General features: G+C 41.3%; 1 protein-coding gene and 1 non-coding gene across 2 annotated transcripts in view; both read left to right on the top strand.

Annotated features, from left to right (window-relative positions):
• The window catches only part of Pkp2 (plakophilin 2), a 65943-nt gene extending 49283 nt beyond the window's left edge, over window positions 1-16660 (top strand). Inside the window, exons 8-13 of the mRNA NM_001100499.1 lie at window positions 34-198; window positions 971-1144; window positions 6923-7076; window positions 8681-8870; window positions 13769-13856; window positions 16156-16660. Of these exons, the coding sequence (NP_001093969.1) occupies window positions 34-198; window positions 971-1144; window positions 6923-7076; window positions 8681-8870; window positions 13769-13856; window positions 16156-16224 (840 nt within the window). The 3' untranslated portion in view covers window positions 16225-16660. The remainder of the gene's footprint in view (window positions 1-33; window positions 199-970; window positions 1145-6922; window positions 7077-8680; window positions 8871-13768; window positions 13857-16155) is intronic.
• LOC120095799 (U4 spliceosomal RNA) lies at window positions 6677-6824 on the top strand. Its single transcript, XR_005491568.1, has one exon. It is a non-coding gene; the product is annotated as a U4 spliceosomal RNA (small nuclear RNA).
• Window positions 16661-22413: the final 5753 nt, after the last annotated feature.

Below are 22413 nucleotides of genomic sequence, written 5' to 3'. Positions count from 1 at the left end.
CATCTGAGGAGTATTCACGTTCTGTTTCCTCAGGCCACAGAGAACTGCGTATGCATTCTTCATAACCTCTCCTACCAGCTGGAGGCTGAGCTCCCAGAGAAATATTCCCAGAGTATCTACATGCAAAACCGGAATATCCAGACCAACAGTAACAAAAGCATCGGGTGTTTTGGCAGCCGGAGTAGAAAAGTAAAGGAGGTATAATGGGGGATCTTTGAGAGATGTGGGTTGGAGATGGGGACAAAGGGGGAGTGGGGTTGGAGGCTCTGATTCCTGCTCTCATGTCGGCTACTGTTTCAGATTATTTTGGTTCTCACATCAGCCCTCCCATGAGGCTTCAGGAAGGAAACAGGAACAGAGAAGCTCATTTAGTTTCCCTACATTGATGGAGTGTTTGGGTGACAAGGATAATGTTTAATCCCCACTCATCCGGCTCCCAGCTTGTGCTGTTAAACCATGCTGCCCTGTCCTTTGTGGGCCAGGTACAGCCATTGTTTGAGCATTACCTGAAATCTAAAAAACAAAACATGAGCACATTAAGAGTAAGTTTCCTAGAAAGATGCATATCTCTTTCAAAACTAACATAAATATGAAAAAAAATGGGAACTACCATGTTTTTAGTCTTGTGGTATTCTTAAATTTGGAAAATGGCTGGTAAATTGATACTATTCCAAACCACTCTATAAGCATCTGAGGAAACAGACTTGTTTTTCTTGTCTTCAAAGTGATGGTGACCATTTAGAATTTAGGTTAAATGTAAGGACCTGTATTTAATTCCCTTACTGTGATGTGTAAGGTGAAGAATGTGAACGTTTCTTAGAAAACAATAATTACTGTGAGCTAAAAGTTAAGTGATTGAATATACTGTTTTTGTGGTTTGTTAGTCTTTCCAGACAGTGTTTCTGATCTGTCAGTGTGGGTGCACAACTGTAGGCATCACTTGAAGTGCATTTGCTCTGTGTGTACCTAGCAATACCAAGACACGCCGATGCCAGAGGAAAGGAGCAGTCCCCGTGGCATTGAGTGGCTGTGGCATTCCATTGTGATAAGGATGTATTTGTCCTTAATTGCCAAGAGTTCCCGAAACTATACCCAAGAGGCATCATTGGGAGCTCTCCAGAACCTCACAGCAGGAAGCGGCCCGGTAAGTCTCATGCCAGTTTTTCTACTTCTTAAATGAGGTCACTGTAGACATGTTTAGCTCAGAGCAACCAGGCAGAAGCAAAGGTTTCCTCATTCCAGCCAAGATAGGTCTCAGACACCACAAGGCCTTCCACCACCTTCAGCCTTACTGTCTGTACAGCTGTGTCAGACAACGCTTACAAGCAGAGGATACAGTAGCTTTTATATTGCTTAGTTCTTCCTCCATTTCAGGCCTTAGATCACTGCTTCAAGCTAGTTGAGAAGGAAAGGAAGGAATTTCTCATATCGTGGAATTAAGAGGTTTGGGCTCGGTCTCTTTTCCTTCACGATTAGTCCTGAATACCTCACTCCATCTCTGCATTCTGTTTCCTGGATTCATTTCACAGGAATGAGGATAGCTAGGAATGACCGCAGGGGTACATCTTATTATTCTGGTGTCCTTAAAAGTAGTGCTATTAAGAACTCAGCAAATGTGTCTCACTGGTCCCGTTTGCATCTCAGTTGTGCTTTGGAAAGAGACTGTGATGTTAGTTGGCCCTGACTGGGTAAAGTGCCCAGGGTACAGGTTTGCACTGACTGGGGTCACTTGCCACTTACACTACCCGTAAAGGAATGCGCCCTCACGGAAAGCCAATGTTTACACCAAAAGAAGCTGTGCATTTGTTCTTTGTAGATAAGAACACAATGTTAATGATATCACGGGATTTGAAAGGACCCCCGCATGCCTGTGTTTTGGAAACCCACCCACAGCACAGAGCCCATTCTCTTTCCCAATGACTTACTTTTTATCATCAATGTCAAAGCACATAGCAGAAGATTATTGCCTGTACCATACGTGTGTGTATATTATGTATTTATATATTCTATTTTAAATCATTATTTGAACTAAGCTTATAGTACCATAGTATCTTGCTTATAAAGTAAGCACTCCAAAATAGTTCATTACATAGCTGATCTTCAGTTATATATCTGAAGATCACATACACACACACACACACACACACACACACACACACACACAGATAAAAACATTCTTTGAGGGAACAGAAACATTTGAGGAAATGGAAATGCATTTGTTTCCTATATAAAGTATCACTTATTTGTTGTAAATAAAACTGTGAAGTGATAAGGTCACTTTACCATTGCACTGTGGTAGAGAATACAATCAATCACTTACTTGATTTGTCATAAGTTTGCTTGGGAACAAAGAGAAAGGAAGAACTCCATTGTTCGAAGAAACTCAAATGAGAAAATATGGAATAAAGTCATTTTTACCTAGATGATTAGGAACTAATGGTAGAGGAGGGGAAGCCAAATGAGGAAGAACAGCGTGAGCCACACTAAGATGTTTGAACGTTATTCTGAAGGTGACAACCATTGGTATTTAAAATTAGCATGTTTTGTTTGTGTTTTTAATTTAATGTGCATTAATGTTTTACCTGCATCTATGTCTGTGTGAGGGCATCAGACCCCTTGGAACTGGAGTTACAGACAGCTGTGAGCTACCATGTGGGTGCTGGGAATTGAACCCAGATCCTCTGGAAGAGAAGCCAGTACTCTTAACATCTGATCTATCTTTCCAGCCCCTTATTTATAAAGATTTTTTTTTTTTTGAGACAGGGTCTCTTACACAGCTCTGGCTGTCCTGGAACTCACTCTGTAGACCAGGCTGGCCTTGGACTCATAAGAGATTCACGTACATCTATTCTATTATTAGAGGTTTGTGCCACCATGCCTGGCCTAAAAAAAGAAAAACCCTCAAGTTTATTATCACTATTGAGATCATGGGATGTCTGGATGAATAAGTTTGTAGAAATGCAAATCTAGGAATGTTATTCTAGCACTAGAACAAATCTAAAAATCAGAAAAGGCAAACCGCTGAATGACCCAACAATACAGTGTTGGTGGGTAGGTGAAATTAAACTGGGATGTTAGCATTGTTAATGGCAATTATGTGATAGTCCTGGAAAGTGAGTGGTTAGTCCTGGGAAGTGTGAATTCCTTAATCCTGGGAAGTGTGAATTGGTTTAGTCCTGGGATGTGTGAGTAGTTAGTCCTTGGAAGTGTGAATTCCTTAGTCCTGGGAAGTGAGTGGTTAGTCCTGGGAAGTGTGAATTCCTTAGTCCTGGGAAGTGTGAATTCATTAGTCCTGAGAAGTGTGAATTCATTGGTCCTGGGAAGTGTGAAGAGGTTAGTCTGCTCAGCTCCATGGATAGGAAGTAGAGAAGACTGACAGCCAGTCTTCATAGCCTTCAGAAGTATATGTCTAGATGGCATATTGGAAATAAAGGAATGCCTATCCTTCCTCTTGACCCAAGGTGTGGGATTGTTCGTATATTATTTTAATTATTATTATATTAGTACTATTATTATATTAATACCTTCCTCTCTGGATAGCTCTGGGGGAAATAATATTCATAGAGAACAATTGGTGAAAGACATATAGTCACTATAATGTAAAAACTATTTTCAAGTATTAACTATTAAACTTCTTGAGCCATTGAAAGTTTGAGACTCTAGTAAAGTAATATACGACTTTCCTAGGAATATACATACATTCAAACACAAAACCGTTTTTGTGATCGGTATTCCACCACCTGTGGCTCTATATTAAGAGGTTCAAGTCTAGAAAGTAGAGTGGAGAAAATGAAGAGTACATGTGGTAAGAGGCAAATTGTTTATGAGTCAGTAAATGACAAACGTCCTGAAGAATGGTTAAGAATCACAAGAATTTTGTCATAGTAGCTCATATTAGCTTCAAACAGAAGTTTACTATAAAGTCACAGACACAAGCCAAGGCTCCAGTTTTGAGAGCTCTTGATGCTAAAAGGGGCCGGATCAACATTTAGATCCTCAGTAAGATTTTTCCTAGACCTAGGACAGCAGTAGTCTCAGATACACAGATTATAGTAATCCATGCCAGCATAGTGGCCCAGACTTTAATCCCAGTGCTCGGGATACAGAGCAGAGAGATCTCAGTAAATTCAGAGGTAGCCTGGTCTACAGAGCAAGTTACATGGTAAGAAAAGATAATCCAACTAGCAATGTGGATTATCTTTTCCCCATCTACCCGACAGTGCGAATCCATAGGAACTCACAGGAGTACGAGGGCTCACATAAGATGCACACAAACTCAAGACAGACAAATCCAAGTGCTAGGGGTGGAGGAAAACCCAGAGCCCCACCTCTGAGGAGCCATTGGAATTGACAGCCACTGAGAAAAGGAAAGTTGTGTTTCTCTGGTGCTATGATCCCTGGTAAGTCAGCCATACTGCAGGGCAGGCCCATATCTAATAGTGACTGAGCAGCACCAGTTGCACTGGACGAGTTTCTTTCTTCCTTTTTTCTTTTTAGAATGTGAATAAGATAGTTTATTCTGGAGTTTATCATGAATGACCATTGTCAGGGAACACAGCTTTAGGCTACTTCAAATTCCATATTGCAATGTGAAAGAAGTTTTATGACGTTGTTATAGTTTTACAGAACAAAAAAAAAATCATAAATCAAGGCAAGTTTAAAATACATTGGTGGGTATACTAGAGAGGCAGGTATATCAAGGGTTTTTAAAAGAAGAAAACTCGAAGTTGGCTGGATATGGAGGATCTGAGGGTGGATCAGGAAGGAGTTAGGAGGGAAGGATAAATATGACCAAAATACATTGTATGAAATTCTCAAAGATCAATAAAAGCATTTCTTTAAAAATCCCAATTCTCTTTTTAGAATGAATTGGGTTTGTAATTTAGAAATAAGTTTGTGGAAATATGTTAATCCCTGAAACTTGAACCAGAATAACAGAACAATAACTAAGCATCAACTAGTAAATGAAGCAAATCGGTAAGAAAGAAGCTTACATTTTCTCACCTCAGTTGGCAATCCAGGAAAGCAGACTCAGGTCCACCAAGTCTTAGCTGTAGTCTTCACTTAGTTTCAGCTAAGTGGCTAGCATCTGTGTGGCCAAACTCTACCAAGACCACAAAGAAGAGCTTATCTTAACTGAATAGTTCAAGATGCTAGAAAACATACTGTCCAATTAAGTTTATATTATTCAAACCTTGTGGGATGCTCAGTGGTCACATATACTTACTTGCGAGCATAAGAACCTTAATTTGACTGCCCTTCATGCACATCAAAAGCTATACCTCTCTTGGGCATATACCCAAAAGATGCCTCAACATATAAAAGAGACACGTGCTCCACTATGTTCATCCCAGCCTTATTTATAATAGCCAGAAAATGGAAAGAACCCAGATGCCCTTCAACAGAGGAATGGATACAGAAAATGTGGTACATCTACACAATGGAATATTACTCAGCTATCAAAAACAACGAGTTTATGAAATTCGTAGGCAAATGGTTGGAACTGGAAAATATCATCCTGAGTGAGCTAACCCAATCACAGAAAGACATACATGGTATGCACTCATTGATAAGTGGCTATTAGCCCAAATGCTTGAATTACCCTAGATGCCTAGAACAAACGAAACTCAAGACGAATGATCAAAATGTGAATGCTTCACTCCTTCTTTAAATGAGGAAAAAGAATACCCTTGGCAGGGAAGGGAGAGGCAAAGATTAAAACAGAGACTGAAGGAACACCCATTCAGAGCCTGCCCCACGTGTGGCCCATACATATACAGCCACCCAATTAGACAAGATGGATGAAGCAAAGAAGTGCAGACTGACAGGAGCCGGATGTAGATCGCTCCTGAGAGACACAGCCAGAATACAGCAAATATAGAGGCGAATGCCAGCAGCCCAAACCACTGAACTGAGAATAGGTCCCCTATTGAAGGAATCAGAGAAAGAACTGGAAGAGTTTGAAGGGGCTCGAGACCCCAAAAGTACAACAATGCCAAGCAACCAGAGCTTCCAGGGACTAAGCTACTACCTAAAGACTATACATGGACTGACCCTGGACTCTGACCCCATAGGTAGCAATGAATATCCTAGTAAGAGCACCAGTGGAAGGGGAAGCCCTGGGTCCTGCTAAGACTGAACCCCCAGTGAACTAGTCTATGGGGGGAGGGCGGCAATGGGGGAAGGGTTGGGAGGGGAACACCCATAAGGAAGGGGAGGGGGGAGGGGGATGTTTGCCCGGAAACCGGGAAAGGGAATAACACTCGAAATGTATATAAGAAATACTCAAGTTAATAAAAAAAAAAAAAAAAAAAAAAAAAAAAGCCAACATGGCCACCCTGAGGTAATGGAAACATGTAGATCCCAAGAGCTTGCTGGTCAGCCTAGCAGAAACACCAAAATTCAGGTTCACTGAAACCCTGGCTCAAGGGAATAAAATGGGGAATGACAGAAGACACCTGATATCCTCCTCTGTCTTCTACAAGCGTTTACAGGAGTGTACACACACACACACACACACACACACACACACACACACACACATGCACGCACACACGCACACAAACATTAAAAATTTTATGTGAAGCACAAAGTAATATCAGACCTATTTTATCTATACACAGATGTAAAATAGCAAAAAGTAACCAACTTTTAATTGTTTAAAAATACTGGAAAAAGCTTTGCGCAGTGGCAGTATCATAGCCAATGAGGTTTATCCGAGGCGCGATTATTGCTAATTGAAAAATACTGGAAAATATTTTTATTAATTAACTATATTGAAAATCCATAAGATTTAAAAGAAAATATCTGTAAACTGCTTTCATTATAGTTCTAGCTTTTATCCTTCCTCAACCTTTGGAATCTACAGAGAACTTCTCTGATAGCAAGTGTGATAGCATTTACAGGATGTGTCTCACAACAGATACCCACATCGGTAGCTCGCATGGTTGTCCAGAAGGAAAATGGTCTTCAGCACACCCGGAAGATGCTGCACGTGGGTGATCCCAGTGTGAAAAAGACTGCAGTCTCCCTGCTGAGGAATTTGTCACGGAATCTTTCTCTGCAGAATGAAATTGGTGAGTGGTTGGTCTAATTACCCTAGGTGCATTCTGAATATCCAAGTGCAGGAAAGCAGGAGATAAATAGCCTGGCTTTGCTACCCCACAGGCTGGGGCAGGTGCCCTCATTCACTGGCATTGGATTGGCCTAATATCCAGCCTTTTAGCTAATTTGCTTTGATTAGATTTGCATCGAACCTCTCGCCCCATCAGCTGTTCCATTCAGAGGGTGGGTCTCATACACATGTTTGTCAGCAACATACATGTCATTTTAAAATTGCCAATTTTATCTATCTTCAATTTAAACAATAAGACCTATCTCATTTCTGAGTTTTAGTAGCCAGGAATAAGTAAAAATTCATTTCAATGCATGTTGTGTTTTTAATGAGATTTCTAGATAGGTAGGTTTTCATTTATTTATTTGTTTGTTAGTTTATTGAGATGGGGCAGGGGAATGAATATATCGTGACTACAGGTTCAGATAGACAGCTTCCCATATTATGTTATAGAATGTATTTTCATACATGTATTGTCCTAAGACAAGTAAAGGTGACAAAAACAAAACAAAACAAAACAAAACAAAACAAAACAAAACAAAACAACTCTATGGAAGGGATCCCCTGGTGGGGTGTGATGATGAGAAGGAGTTGGCACAGCTCAGTGAGCAGCTCAGGCCTTCCTGTTATCTGGCTTGCAACTATTTCCATGTTGTCCACATAAGTTGTAAAAGGAATACTCATGTTCTCAAGGTCTTCAGTTGGTGGTTTAACCTTCTGATGAAAACTTCATCTTTTGAGAGCTTAGTATGTGTGGCCAAAGTAATGTTCATTAACTCCTGAGCTCACTCAGAACAACCTGCGGAGAAAGAGAGTGTTATTTCCGATACTATACATTAGAGAAATTTGTCAGAGATGAGAAGGTAGCTTGTATGCCCTGCAGAACCAGGGATCTGAAGAATCTGCTGTGGATTGGTCCTTGGTTTAAGGAAAGGTGGTTAAATCCTCCTCTTTTGAACTGAATGAGAAACTTGATTCTTTTTTCAAGTTTATTTTAGTTAACTAAAGATATGCCTATAGGATAGTTATACCTTTATGATGTTTTTAGTATATATATATGAAATATCTTTGTAGAAGTCTTTTTCCACTTTTAAGGTAATATCTCCATTGCCAGAAATGGAATTGGTTGAAGAATATGAAATTTTAAAATTCTTGATATTGATGTCACCTTAACTCTGGAAAGGTTTGCGGCACACTGAGAACAGGACATCCTCTCTGGAAAGATCTTCAGATTTGATTATAGAGACTCAGCATCTTTCCATACATTTGTCACCCGGTGACTGGTGACCCCAGCACTTGGAGGTGGGATAGGGAGACCTCAGAGCTTCCTGGCCAGCCAGCACACCCAGAAAACCAAGCTTTTGGTCTAGGTAGAGACCCTGTCTCAACATGGTAGGTGGAAAGGGAACAAGAAAAACAGGTATAGCCTACTTTGACTTGCATGTGCATGCGCGGTAGGCACACATACTGAATACTCATGTGCGTGTGGCACATACACATGTACGCACATATTCTCCCAAAGGAAAAATCTTTCTAATCAAGCATTGTTTTTCTTTCCATTTGTAGCTAAAGAAACTCTACCAGATTTGGTTTCTATAATTCCTGACACAGTCCCAAGTACTGACCTCCTCATTGAAACTACAGCTTCTGCTTGCTATACGTTGAACAATTTAATGCAAAATAGTTACCAGAATGCACGAGACCTTCTGAACACTGGAGGGCTGCAGAAAATTATGACCATCAGCATAGGAGAAGGGTAAGTCTCTTAGTACCTGCCCATCACGGTCTCTATTTGCCTGCTGTCAGTGCTATATAAATGTTATAACTGCGGTTACTCTTTCCTGAATCCCATGGGCAGCATAGCCCCAAGCAGCATCACAGACCAGGGCTGCATCTCCTCTAGTTCTTGGTTATTGCGCAAGGAAAGAACTGAGTAAGCCAAGCTTAGACATCCATTCTCTTCTAAAAGTCAGACTCCATGGTTTCTTTACTTGTGAACTCTAGTTACTGGTATGATGAATTAGCTTCCCAGAGCAATGATTGTGATTCAAGAATGATAGACTAGGGCTGGAGAGATGGCTCAGTGGTTAAGAGCACTGACTGCTCTTCCAAAGGTCCTGAGTTCAATTCCCAGCAACCACATGATGACCCACAACCATCTGTAATGAGCTCTGGTGCCCTCTTCTGACATGCAGCTATATATGCAGAATACTGTGTATATAATAAATAAATAGATCTTAAAAAAAAAAAAGAATGATAGACTATGCTCATGGATTAATACAGTAAAAATGGCCATTTTGTCAAAAGCAATCTACAGATTGAATGCAATCCCCACCAAAACTCCAACTCAATTCTTCATAGGGATAGAAAGAGCAATTTGCAAATCCATTTGGAATAACAAAAAACCCAGGATAGCTAAAACTATTCTCAACAATAAAAGAACTTCTGAGGGAATCACTATCCCTGACTTCAAGCAGTATTACAGAGCAATAGTGATAAAAACTATATGGTATTGGTACAGAGACAGGCAGATAGATCAGTGGAATAGAATTGCAGAGCCAGAAATGAACCCACACACCTATGGTCACTTGATCTTTGACAAAGGAGCTAAAACCATCCAATGGAAAAAAGATAGCATTTTCAACAAATGGTGCTAGTTCAACTGGAGGTCATCATGTAGAAGAATGCAAATCACTCCATTCTGTACAAACCTTAAGTCCAAGTGGATTAAGAACCTCCACATCAAACCAGATACACTCAAATTAATAGAAGAAAAAGTAGGGAAGAGTCTCAAACACATGGGCACTGGGGAAAATTTCCTGAACAGAACACCAGTAGCTTAGGCTCTGAGATAAAGAATTGACAAATGGGACCTCAAAAAATGCGAAGCTTCTGTAAGGCAAAGGACACTGTCATTAGGACAAAATGGCAACCAATCCTACATCTTTACCAATCCTGCATCTGATAGAGGGCTAATATCCAAAATAAACAAAGAACTCAAGAAGTTAGACTCAAGAGAGCCAAATAACCTTATTAAAAAATGGGGTACAAAGCTAAATAAAGAATTCTCAGCTGAGGAATATCAAATGTCAGAGAAGCACCTAAAGAAATGTTCAATATCCTTAGTCATCAGGGAAATACAAATCAAAAGAACCCTAAGATTCCACCTCTCACCGATGGCTAAGATAAAAAAACTCAGGTGACAACAGATACTGGTAAGGATGTGGAGAAAGAGGAACACTCCTCCATTGTTGGATTGCAAACTGGTACAACCTCTATAAAAATCAGTCTGGGGCTGGAGAGATGGCTCAGTGGTTAAGAGCACTGACTGCTCTTCCAGAGGTCCTGAGTTGAAATCCCAGCAACCACATGGTGGCTCACAACCATCTGTAATGAGATCTGATGCCCTCTTCTGGTGTGTCTGAAGACAGCTACAGTGTACTTATATATAATAAATGAATAAATCTTTAAAAAGATCAGTCTTGAGGTTCCTCAGAAAATTGGACATTGCATTATATGTTACCTGAGGACCCAGCTATACATCTCCTGGGTATATACCCAAAAGATGCTCCAACATACAACAAGGACACATGTTCCACTATGTTCATAGCAGCCTTATTTATAATAGCCAGAAGCTGGAAAGAACCCAGATGCCCTTCAACAGAGGAATGGATACAGAAAATGTGGTAATCTACACAATGGAGTACTACTCAGCTATCAAAAACAATGACTTCATGAAATTCATAGGCAAATGGATGGAACTAGAAAGTATCCTGAGTGAGGTAACCTAAATCACAGAAAAACACACATGATATTTACTCACTGATATGTGGATAATAGCCCAAAAGCTCTAATTACCCAAGATGCAATCCACAGACCACATGAAACTCGAGAAGAAGAATGAACAAAATGTGGATGTTCTCTCCTTCTTAAAAAGGGGGACAAAAAATATCCATAGGAGGGAATAGGGGAGGCAAAGTTTAAAGCAGAGAATGAAGGAACGGCCATTCAGAGCCTGCCCCACATGTGGCCCATATATGTACAGCCACCAAAACTAGATAAGATAGATGGGGTTCAGAGGTAAACAAAGAATTCACAGCTGAGGAATATCGAATGGCTGAGAAGCACCTAAAGAAATGTTCAACATCTTTAGTCATAAGGGAAATGCAAATCAAAACAACCCTGAGATTCCACCTCACACCAGTCAGAATGGCTAAGATCAAAAACTCTGGCGACAGCAGATGCTGGCGAGGATGTGGAGAAAGAGGAACACTCCTCCATTGTTGGTGGGATTGCAGACTGGTACAACTACTCTGGAAATCAGTCTGGAAGTTCCTCAGAAAATTGGACATTGCACTACCTGAGGACCCAGCTATACCTCTCTTGGGCATATACCCAAAAGATGCCCCCACATATAACAAGGACACGTGCTCCACTATGTTCATCGCAGCCTTATTTATAATAGCCAGAAGCTGGAAAGAACCCAGATGCCCTTCAACAGAGGAATGGATACAGAAAACGTGGTACATCTATACAATGGAGTACTACTCAGCTATCAAAAACAATGACTTCATGAAATTCATAGGCAAATGGATGGAACTAGAAAATATCATCCTGAGTGAAGTAACCCAATCACAGAAAAACACACATGGTATGCACTCATTGATAAGTGGCTATTAGCCCAAATGCTCGAATTACCCAAGATGCACAGAACACATGAAACCCAAGAAGGATGATCAAAATGTGAATGCTTCACTCCTTCTTTAAAAGGGGAACAAGAATACCCTTGGGAGGGGATAGGAAGGCAAAGTTTAGAACAGAGACTGAAGGAACGCCCATTCAGAGCCTGCCCCACATGTGGCCCATACATATACAGCCACCAAACTAGATAAGGTAGATGAAGCAGGCTGACAGGAACCGGATGTTTATCTCTCCTGAGAGACACAGCCAGAATACAGCAAATACATAGGCAAATGCCAGCAGCAAACCACTGAACTGAGAACGGGACCCCCATTGAAGGAATCAGAGAGAGGACTGAAAGAACTGAAGGGGCTTGAGACCCCATATGAACAACAATCCCAACCAACCAGAGCTTCCAGGGACTAAACCACTACCCAAAGACTATACATGGACTGACCCTGGGCTCCAGCTGCATATGTAGCAAAGGATGGCCTTGCTGTCACCAATGGAAGGAGAAGCCCTTGGTCCTGCCAAAGTTGAACCCCCAGTGTAGGGGATTGGGGGGTGGGTAAGGAGGGATGGATGGGGAGGGGAACACCCTTATAGAAGGTGAGGGAGGGGGTATGGAGCTTATGGACAAGAAACCAGAAAAGGGAATAACATTTAAATGTAAATAAGAAATACCCAATTTAAAAAAAAGAGGATATTTACCTTCCATATCACTACAACTTTGGACTCATTTCCTAATTGGCTCTGCTCTCAAAGCTACCAGAGATCCACAAATATAAGGGCTTCTTAAAAAAGAAAGAAAGAAAGAAAGAAAGAAAGAAAGAAAGAAAGAAAGAAAGAAAGAAAGAAAGGGAAGGAAGACAGACAGACAGACAGACTAGCAAGGAGGTGGTGGTACACACTTTAATACCAGTACTCAGCAGGCGGAGTTCTGAGTCCAGCCTGGTGTACGGGGAGAACAACCAGGGCTACACAGAGAACCCGGTCTTGAAAAACCAAACAAAATAAAATAGTGGACCATAGGCAAAGTGGGATTCTCCCCCATTAAATCTTTAAAACAAAAAACTCAAGTGCCAAACAACTAATGCACAGAACAATTTGTATTCATTGTCGTTTGCTTTCTGTCTTCTTGATTGCACGTCAGTAGACTTTTGTGCCACAGGAAATAAACCACAATCTTTGAAAAAGGAAGTTCCACCATGGTTTGGTCGGTAATAGAAAGTAGTGAAATCCACGAAGAAACTGATCTCTAGCTAGAAATGGGAAGTGTAAGACAGATTTAGAAAAGGAACATTGAAAAACCAGTGCCATTGTCAAATGTGGTGGGGAATTGGATTTGTGATCGAGTAAGCTTCTGTCAGCCCTATGCGGAAGACACAAATAATTTTAAGCTATTTTAGCAAGTATTACCACAAGAGTATATGTATTGACTTGAAAAGACTGTTTTCTGCCTGTATCGATAGGGCCTTTTTAGTCTCAGAGGCACACACATTTTCAGTTGTTTTTCTGTGTCGCAATCTGTAAATATGTATTATAACTATATAAATGTAAGGGTCTACAAGTAATTAATGGCTTAAAAATGTATATAAATAAAAAAACAAAAAAAAAACAAAAAGAAAAAGAAAAGGGGTTGGGGATTTAGCTCAGTGGTAGAGCGCTTGCCTAGGAAGCGCAAGGCCCTGGGTTCGGTCCCCAGCTCCGAAAAAGAACCAAAAAAAAAAAAAAAGTATATAAATACCATGGATTTTTCCTTTATAGATTATTTATTTATTAGCACTACCTTTGTGATATATATATATACATATATATATATATATATACATATATATATATAATTTAAAAGCTTCCTGAAAAGTGAGCTTGAGGCAACTGTTAAAGCCACACTGAGCAGAGAGTTGAGAAACGTGAATGAAATGGCTAAAACTGCACATTCTCACTGACCCAGACACATCTCTGTCCTTTCAGCTATGCCCCCAACAAGGCCAGCAAAGCTGCCTCTGTCCTCCTGTACTCTCTGTGGGCACACACCGAGCTCCATAATGCCTACAAGAAGGTAAGAACACTGACCAGCTAAAACCTGACCCCTCGTGAGAAATCAGCAAATTGCTCTTCCTCCTCTTCATCATCATCCTCTTCCTCTTCTTCCTTCTTTGTTTCTTGAACATGTTTTTGTTGTTTTGTTTTGTTTTTTGAGAATTTCATACATGAGCACAGTATCTGCAACACTTCTACCTCTTCCTCCCCTTCTGGTTCCTCTCTTGCAAATTCAGGTTCTCTTCTTTAAGTATTATTGTTACATGTATATACATATGTGCATGAATACGTGTGTGTGTGTGTGTGTGTGTGTGTGTGTGTGTGTCTGTGTGTGTGTACTCGAGCGTATATGGAACCCACTGAGTCTACTCAGCTTTGCTCATGTCCACAGTTGACAACCTGTGTAGGAGTTCATCCCTGGGAACGATTGGTTCTCCCTCTCCCTTGATCCCTGTGGCTCTTCATCTAGAAGGGCGATGTGAATTTCCTTTGTCCACATTGATATGTCAACTGGTAGTGCCAGTTTGCTGGTTGTGTTCAAATGATTATATTATTGAAAGTTCATGGATCCATTTCCCCTGCCATATCTAGGGGACACGATACAGTCTAGCAACCTCTGGCTCATAGGATCTTTCTATCCTTTCTTCCATGATTCTCCCTGGGCTCTAGGTAGAGGGTTGCATCACAGATGCACCACTTGTAGCAGGGCACTGCATGGTCCCATACTCTCTACATTTTGATCCGTTGTAGATATCCGTAATAGTTTCTGTATGTTGCAAAAGGAAGCTTCTTTGGTGATGAGTGAGAGCTACACTTCTTTTTGTGGCTCTAAGGAAAAGTAATTAGAATACAAATTAGAAATTATACTGATTTAGGATATGGCAGTAGTAGACTAATTTTGGGGATATGACCTCTCTAGGGTTTACAGTACCAAACAGTATTTCCCTACAGTGAGTGGTCAGAAACCCAATTAGACAGTTGTTAATCACCTCCCAGACAGAACCACCACGATTTGAGCGTATCTTGTCGGTCCAATCCTTGTTGTGGTACACAGGCTTTACAGGGAACGACGACTACTGATTGATCATCCTCTCCCTTGGCAACTACTGATATGTGAGAGCCACTCCTTAAGAAGGAGGCTTCCAGGTCAGTTCCAGCTCGCTTCCTCCAAGTCCTCTGTGCACAGTGTGTGGCGTCTTCAGCAGTAGGAATTTACCTTCAAGTTCTAGGAGGCAACACAGGAAATAGTAATGGCTTATGTTGCTTTGGGAGTCTTATGGTCTCCCTTGACCAGCAAAGAAGAAGAGGGTTTCTCATGTGTAGTACCAGAGGTTTTGTTAGATAGTCCATGGCTTTTTAGGGAAACATTATCACCCCAAGTGGTATAACGTCATTAAGCTCTATATCCATGTATACACATATATGTAATTTTAAATAAACATAAAATAATTTGCTATGCTTTTTCAAACGTTCTTAGTGTTCCTTATCCTTCCTCCTTCCCTTTTTGTCTGTATCACCCCCCCAAATCTCCAATTAATATGTTCCCATCTTTTCCATTTCCACCTTCCTATCACCTGTGTCTTGTCATTCAAGAACTTTCCCTCACTCCATGACCCCACCTTTCCTTTATTGCCCCGTAGCCCAACCTTTGCCTCACTCTGGCCCAACTTCGATCCCCCTTTTCTCCTTCTGGCTTCTGCAGATACTCCAGGCTTCCATATGAAGATTAAGAGCTAGAGCCGTAAAATAAGAGAGAACATGTGACTTGATTCTCTGGGTCTGGATCACCTCTCTCAGTAAAATATGTTTTAGTTTCATCCCTGTACCTGAAAATTATATGCCTTTATTTTTCTTCACAGGTGAATAGAGTTTCGATGTGTACATGTACTGCATTTTTATCATCCAGTCATCAACTGAAGGGCATTTAGGTTGTTTCAAGAAAGTATTTCAACAGTATTTGAGATTTCCTCTTTCCCCATCAGAATGCTAAGATTAAGAGTGAAAAGAGTAGGTAAGGATTATGGGAAAGCAGCAACCTCATTCACTGTTGGGACTGCACACTGTTGCAGCCATTCTGGAAATCAGTATGGATTTTTCACTCTCAGAGAGTGAAAAATAAATCACTATATGACCAGCTCTATGACTCCTTGACGTATGTCCTCAGGACATTGTGTGAGACAGACGCCTGTTCACTGCTGCCCTGTTCACAACAGCCAGAAAATGCAAACAACCTAAATATCCTTCAATTGACAAGTGGATGAGGCATTTTCTTATGTGAGAATTTTTATATTTTCTATTTTTGTCTGCTTCTTCTAAAGGCTCAGTTTAAGAAGACGGACTTCGTCAACAGCCGGACTGCCAAGGCCTCCCACTCCCTTAAAGACTAATAAGGAGAAGACGACTCAGGAACTCCAGCTTCACAATTCTCCACTGAAAAAATAAAACAAAAAACAAAAAACAAAAAAAAAATCCCCAAAGAAAACACCTATTTTTCTACTAACTGACCCAAGAAACCTCAAAAAGCATGCTTTGTTTATACTCTTTTCTATTTTCATCCCCCAAATCTAGTAACGAATATCTGAATATGATTTTGTTAGACATCCTGGAGACTTGCCAGGTCGCACCAGTGTGGAATCCGTGTTCCCTGTGCAGATGATGGGCATCAGTATCCAGGCTTATGTACACCCATGTGGGTGCTCATCGGAGGAATCTGAGGAAGCCTAGTCACTTGTCTGCATGTCACCTCCTTAGTGAGCCAGAGGTGTGTGTGCACCAGTGCTGCACAGGACCCAAGTGCAGGAATAAAGCTTTGATGGCAGATCACTTCCTCTGTGATTGTTCTTGGCCCTGCTGCATTGCCGTTCTTGGCTTTGCCTTTTCTTTCTCTAGCATAAATGAATGTAAGGCAGGTACGGAGACTACAGAGCTGTGTGACAGTAAGGTGGAGAAGCGGTCATAGCAAACATAAGGACAAGTGTTGATTCTGAAATCCCATGTACTCTCTCATCATCGTGTGAATGGGATTTTTGCTCCAAGAAATGGTTTGCCTATAATGTCATCAGTAGGCTTGAATCTCTCTAATTACAATATAATCTAGGCTTTTGTACCCAGTGGAATTGGTACGAACACTGTCCTTCAAGAGGAGCCGAGGGCCACAGAGGAGCGAGGCCAGATAGGTACTGAGAGCAGCTTGTTTTAATGAAACGTATGTCAACTTTGTCCAACTCTTAAAGCACAGGGCTGCTGCAGCTCATGCTCTCCCCCTGGTATCAGGTCAGGAAGCCTCAGAGACAAGGCAGGAAGCTCTTACAGCCCGAAACTGAGAAGTGCCAGCCTCCGGCAGCTGACATTGGCTAGGAAGTGCATCTATGGGAAATGCAGTTTTAACAAGACAGTAATGAAAGCCATTGCCATTCCTCCTTAACTACAGTTCTGCCATTTATTGCTCCTTTGAAGTCTGACTTCATTTGCATAAAAAAGTAAAAGAAGAAAAAAAAAACCCTACAGCTACTTTGGTGGGGGGAAAAAAGGAACAAAAATTAAATTCCTATTTCTATTTAAATGGGCATTTAGGTCTGAATTGTGCTATAACTTAAAATACTTTTAACTTTAAAAGCTCCAGCTTAAATAATTAGCCCAGGTTGAGAGATTTTTTTTTTTTTTTTTGGTTCTATTTTTCGGAGCTGGGGACCGAACCCAGGGCCTTGCGCTTCCTAGGCAAGCGCTCTACCACTGAGCTAAATCCCCAACCCCTATTTTTTTAAATACTGAAGAGAGAAACTTTCACTAAAGTTCTAACGATAATCATTTAGGTTTCATTTATTTCTCCTGATAAGTGATATAAGTTTAAAGTTTCCATGGGGTTCTCTGTTTCTTTTAGTGTCTCTATCTTAAGGTGTTAATAGTGTATCAGATATATTAAATACAGAATGAGTGAAAGTGGAGTCACCTAAGGCTATTTATATTTATTTCCAAATCAAAGTACTAAATTCTTTCCAAGAAATTTTTTTCTATCATGACCAAAGTATATTAAAACAGAAAGACTCATCACTGTTGTCACTGTCGAGCCTGAGTCTATGGGAAATCAGCTAACTTGGTCCTCTTGCTGCGTCCTGCTAACAAATGGCCTCTGCTTTACTCTGTCAGCATCTCCAGGGAGGAGCATAGGTGAACATCAGTTCTGACCAGTGTTGTAGGTACACAGGCTGTTGTGTCCTGACTGCCCATCCCACAAAGCATGGGGTGCCCCCCTTCTCATCAGTGCTGTGTGGTTTGAGGGCTACTCCCATATCCAAGACTATTAAGTAGATTTCTAGAATCTGGGAGGTGTCGGGCTTAGGATTACATTGTGGGAGCATTTGGTTCACCTGACTATCCCCAATGTATCTGCAAAAGACCATCCATAAAGTAAAGGGGAGATTAACATGCCAAAAGTGAGGATAGGTAGCCAGGCTCAACAAACCACTTTAATACCAAAGAAGTCACCCTCTATAGAAAAAGTGTGTGCATGTGTGAAATATGGTGTGAGATTTCTACAGACTTTCATCCTGAAGTGAGGACGGCTGTAGCGCACATGTGTTTTACACACTTGCAGAAGAAGCTTCGAACCAAATCTCAGGGCTAGGAAGAAATTTAGAAGACACCTAGTCACCCTTCTGGAGAATCTTCTTGTACCCAAAAAGACTCAGTCCTGATGACAGCAGAAAACGGACTCAGTCATTCAGCTCCTGCCCATTGTAATAGGCACACTTTGAGATTCAGTCGTGTGGTATTTGCTAGGGGATGAAAACAAAAACATTTGTAGGGGGAGAAAACAAACAAACAAACAAACAAACAAACAAACAAAAAGGAACCAACTTTTCAAAATACAATCTGCTTGATTGCAGTGGTACTGACGGACTCTTAGGAAATAAATGCCAGCTTTTTAAGGTGTGACAAACTGTCTCCTTGTGGTGAGTGTGTTCAGAGGGGAGAAAGAATGCTGTTGGAATGCTAGGCAGAAAGGAGAACATTTTATAGCCATGAACCAGAGTCTCATGGGTGCTGTGTTATCCTGTGGAGCCTGACAGTCCATGTGGTACAGAAGATGCTGCCCAGTCACTCGGTTGTGTCAGCTAGAGACCAGCAGACACTCAGTGGTATCTTACCCTCCTCAGGCTTCTTTTTGTTTAAAAAAAAAAAAAGAGTATACATGGGACAATCTAAGACAGAGATAATCATATTCCTAAAGTCACAATGCAAAGGTACGGAGGCCTATCTGAAGCAAAGGGCTTGGCTCCTCCAAACCAAAGCTCCTATCTCTGTGACCTGACAGAGGGCTCACCTAACCATTCCACCTGACCTCTCACGCCGTGGCACGTCTATGGGTTCATCAGGCTAAAATCTCATAGTGAGCCATCCTTGGAGTTCATTTTAAACAGACAATATGAAGACTTGCATATTTTAGTAGATCGAGAACCATTCTCTAAGCATTTTGCTCATGCGGAGTACTGCAAACTGACAGCAGTTAGATAAGTCAGAAGGTAGCTATTACCCAGGGGAACGTGTTGAGACAGCAGCAACATTCCCACTGGCTAATCAGGCTTTTCTCATAAACCTAACATCGATGAGCAGTTCAAGTCTCAGAAGCCTGAACTCTGCCTGTAAGCTGCTAGCACACCGCATATCTGGCAAGACATGAAGAGCGTGCCCATACAGTGCTGCTGTTTCGTTGGCCACGCACGGGTGCTCATCACTGTAACCAGCAGTCCCATGGCTGCTGGGAGGGGACCTTTCAATTTCAGCATCACGGATTACACTGCAGCTGAGGACTGGTAAGCTATCAATCCAAGAACATGCCCGTAGATCTTACTGAGATTGGCTTCACCGTATGGAATGTTCCAGTTTCTACAGTGTCTTGTTTTACCCAAGAACCCCAGAAGCTTGCAGCTGTAGCATGGCTGGAAGCTAAGCAGTATACTTACCACACTCATTAGGAACTGCAGAAAGGACATTTGCATAGAATAACTGAAGTTTAGGGTTGCTGGGGGAAATGTTTTGATAGTGTTTGTTCACTAACTGACCTTAGTTAGACTCCATTCCCATAACAAAAGGAGACAACCCAGATGTACTACTGGTCCTCAGGCCCGTCCTCACATCAAAGGACTGGAAGGGGAACAGCACCGGGTCACAACCACCAAGTCCTAGTCTGCCATCAATCCCACCGCCACCTTATCAGGAGAAGCAGATTCTGACAGGTGGGCAAGAGGACCCTGGGTAACAATTATTCAAAAAACACGGTATGGTGGCCTATGTCTTTAATCCTAACACTTGAGGTAGAGACAGGCAGATCTCTGAGTTTGAGGCCTGCCTAGTCTCAGAGAGAGAGTTCGAGGAGAGAGAGAGAGAGAATTCTGCCTAAGAGACCAGTTTTAGTTTCTTGTCTCTGTTTAAATTATGAAAGTGTAACCTGTGGATGATTTAAGGAAACTTAAGATGACTCTATGTAAGTGCGTGAGCGTAAGGACTGTATAAGCTGGTAAAAATTTCTGTTCAAGGCTGGATAGATCCTTTTGTGCATTGGCCAGAACTAGTTGTGAACTTAATATCTGAGTGTGGGGAGTGTGTTCTCACGGCCCTTTCAAGATATATTAATTCTATAGTAAGCTCACAAATGTCTGAAATGCCTGGTCTCTGTGGGTACCAAGCACAACATGCACACAGACATACACACAAGCAAAATACTCATACACATTAAAAAATAAATAAAGGTTAAAAGTAAAAAAAAAAAAGACAAACAAACCAGCAACAATACCAGCAAAAGAGAAAAAAATAGACAAGATTTTTTTTTTCTTAGCAAATTTTGTTTCTTTTTTCCTAGGATCTGATTGGGGGATTTTGAAGTTCTGGTTTTAAAAATCTGTTTTCTTGACACGACTTTAATGCTCTACACTAATTAAGTGGCACCATTGCCTTTGGTGGCTCAGTGCCACTAAACTACACATCCAATCTCAAACCACTTCTTAGCATTAAAACCGGTAAAATCCTGGCCATGTAATCTAATTACATTTCAGCCAGCACTGGTCATCCCTGCCCTGGGGTCCATGGATGGTGATATTGAACTGTCAGAAATGTCCTGATAATGAAAAAACAGGACTGCAGACTGCTCTGCTAACGTCCCAGGACCCACTGGATGTGGAGACACACAGAGAAGAATGACTCTGACCATGTTTATTAAGTGGATCTCATCTGTCTTACGAGACAATCATGTTCTTTCAAACACTGTGTGTTTCAACTGTGGTTTCTTCTGAGGGTTTTTTACATTGAATTAGGAAAAAAAAATCCCTGGAAAGAATGTAAGAGTGGTGAACAAGCTGGGAACTGCCTCTAACCTGAGAAGTCCATTCAAGTGTGGTAATAAAGTCATAAAAAGGGTGCTGGACCGATCAACAGGAGGCAGAATAAACTAGTGATGTAGGAGAAACTTGAAGTAACACAATTGGCGTTACAGGATTTCCTAATAGACTTGCTTAGGGACATGAAGTCACACAAAGTAGAGTTTAGCTAAGGGAGATAGGTCCAGTTCAACAGTCAGGCTTGTTAGAAATAACTCAAGTGTTATCAAGACTGACCCCCAGCTAGGCTCCGTTCCCATAACGAAAGTGACACTCCTGACTTAGAAGCAGCCATTAGACCCATCCCTTACTTACCAGAAGCAGCCATTAGACCCATCCCTTACTTACCGAAACAAAGACTGAAAGGCAGAGACACAGCCATCGTTTAGTCTTGATCTGTCATAAAGCATGATTCTGCCAGGTGGGTAAGATAGATGACCCTGGACGGCTACTATTCAAAACAATAAAACTGATGTACTTAAAAACTATTAATTCTAGCACTATCTTTGCTGTGTAAATCTCCACCTGCCCAAGTGGCCAGACATGCAGTATCCTCTCTATATTTAAATTGTTCACAAGGTAACCTGGGAGTAGGGAGATTTATGGATGACAGTGTATATGGGACACATAAGCCCAATGCCTACATAAGGTAGTGAAGGTTTCTGTTCAAGGCTGGCTCCCTTTTGTGCATTAGCGAGACCAGCTGCATGCTACTGAAGGATTCTTCCTCTGTTAGTGTCTACGTGCATGGTATGACTTCTCGCTGGGAGAGCCTGCTCTGCGACAGTTGACTCTTTTCTAGGCATTCACTATTCCTCACCTTCAAGCAACAGCTACAGAATAGGAAATTGAACTATGGCACAATGTTCTTGGAGGAAAGTCTGTGCCTGAATTTGGAGTGTGAAGTTTTCTTGCAGAGGCATCAGGGACAGAAGCATGTTCACTGGGCAGGAGGACCATGGGTTTGAGTTTTGACTTCCCATAGCTACATGATACTATGGGTGTTAACTTTCAACATATTAATTTTACCTCATTGCTTCATATGGTTGTGGAAAAAGCAAAATGAGATGCTTCAGAACACTGAGCTACCTAAGTTCTCAATGGCTGCTACAGAAGGATCCCCAGGTTTCACTTTAACACCCCCACATTATTCCCATAGTTTACCTGGGGCCCTAGGGATCATCTTAGAGCAAGTAGTAAAGA

The sequence above is a fragment of the Rattus norvegicus genome, chromosome 11 (genome assembly GCF_036323735.1).
Source record: "Rattus norvegicus strain BN/NHsdMcwi chromosome 11, GRCr8, whole genome shotgun sequence".
Taxonomy (NCBI): Eukaryota; Metazoa; Chordata; class Mammalia; order Rodentia; family Muridae; genus Rattus; species Rattus norvegicus.
This window is presented reverse-complemented; position numbering and strand designations above follow the sequence as displayed.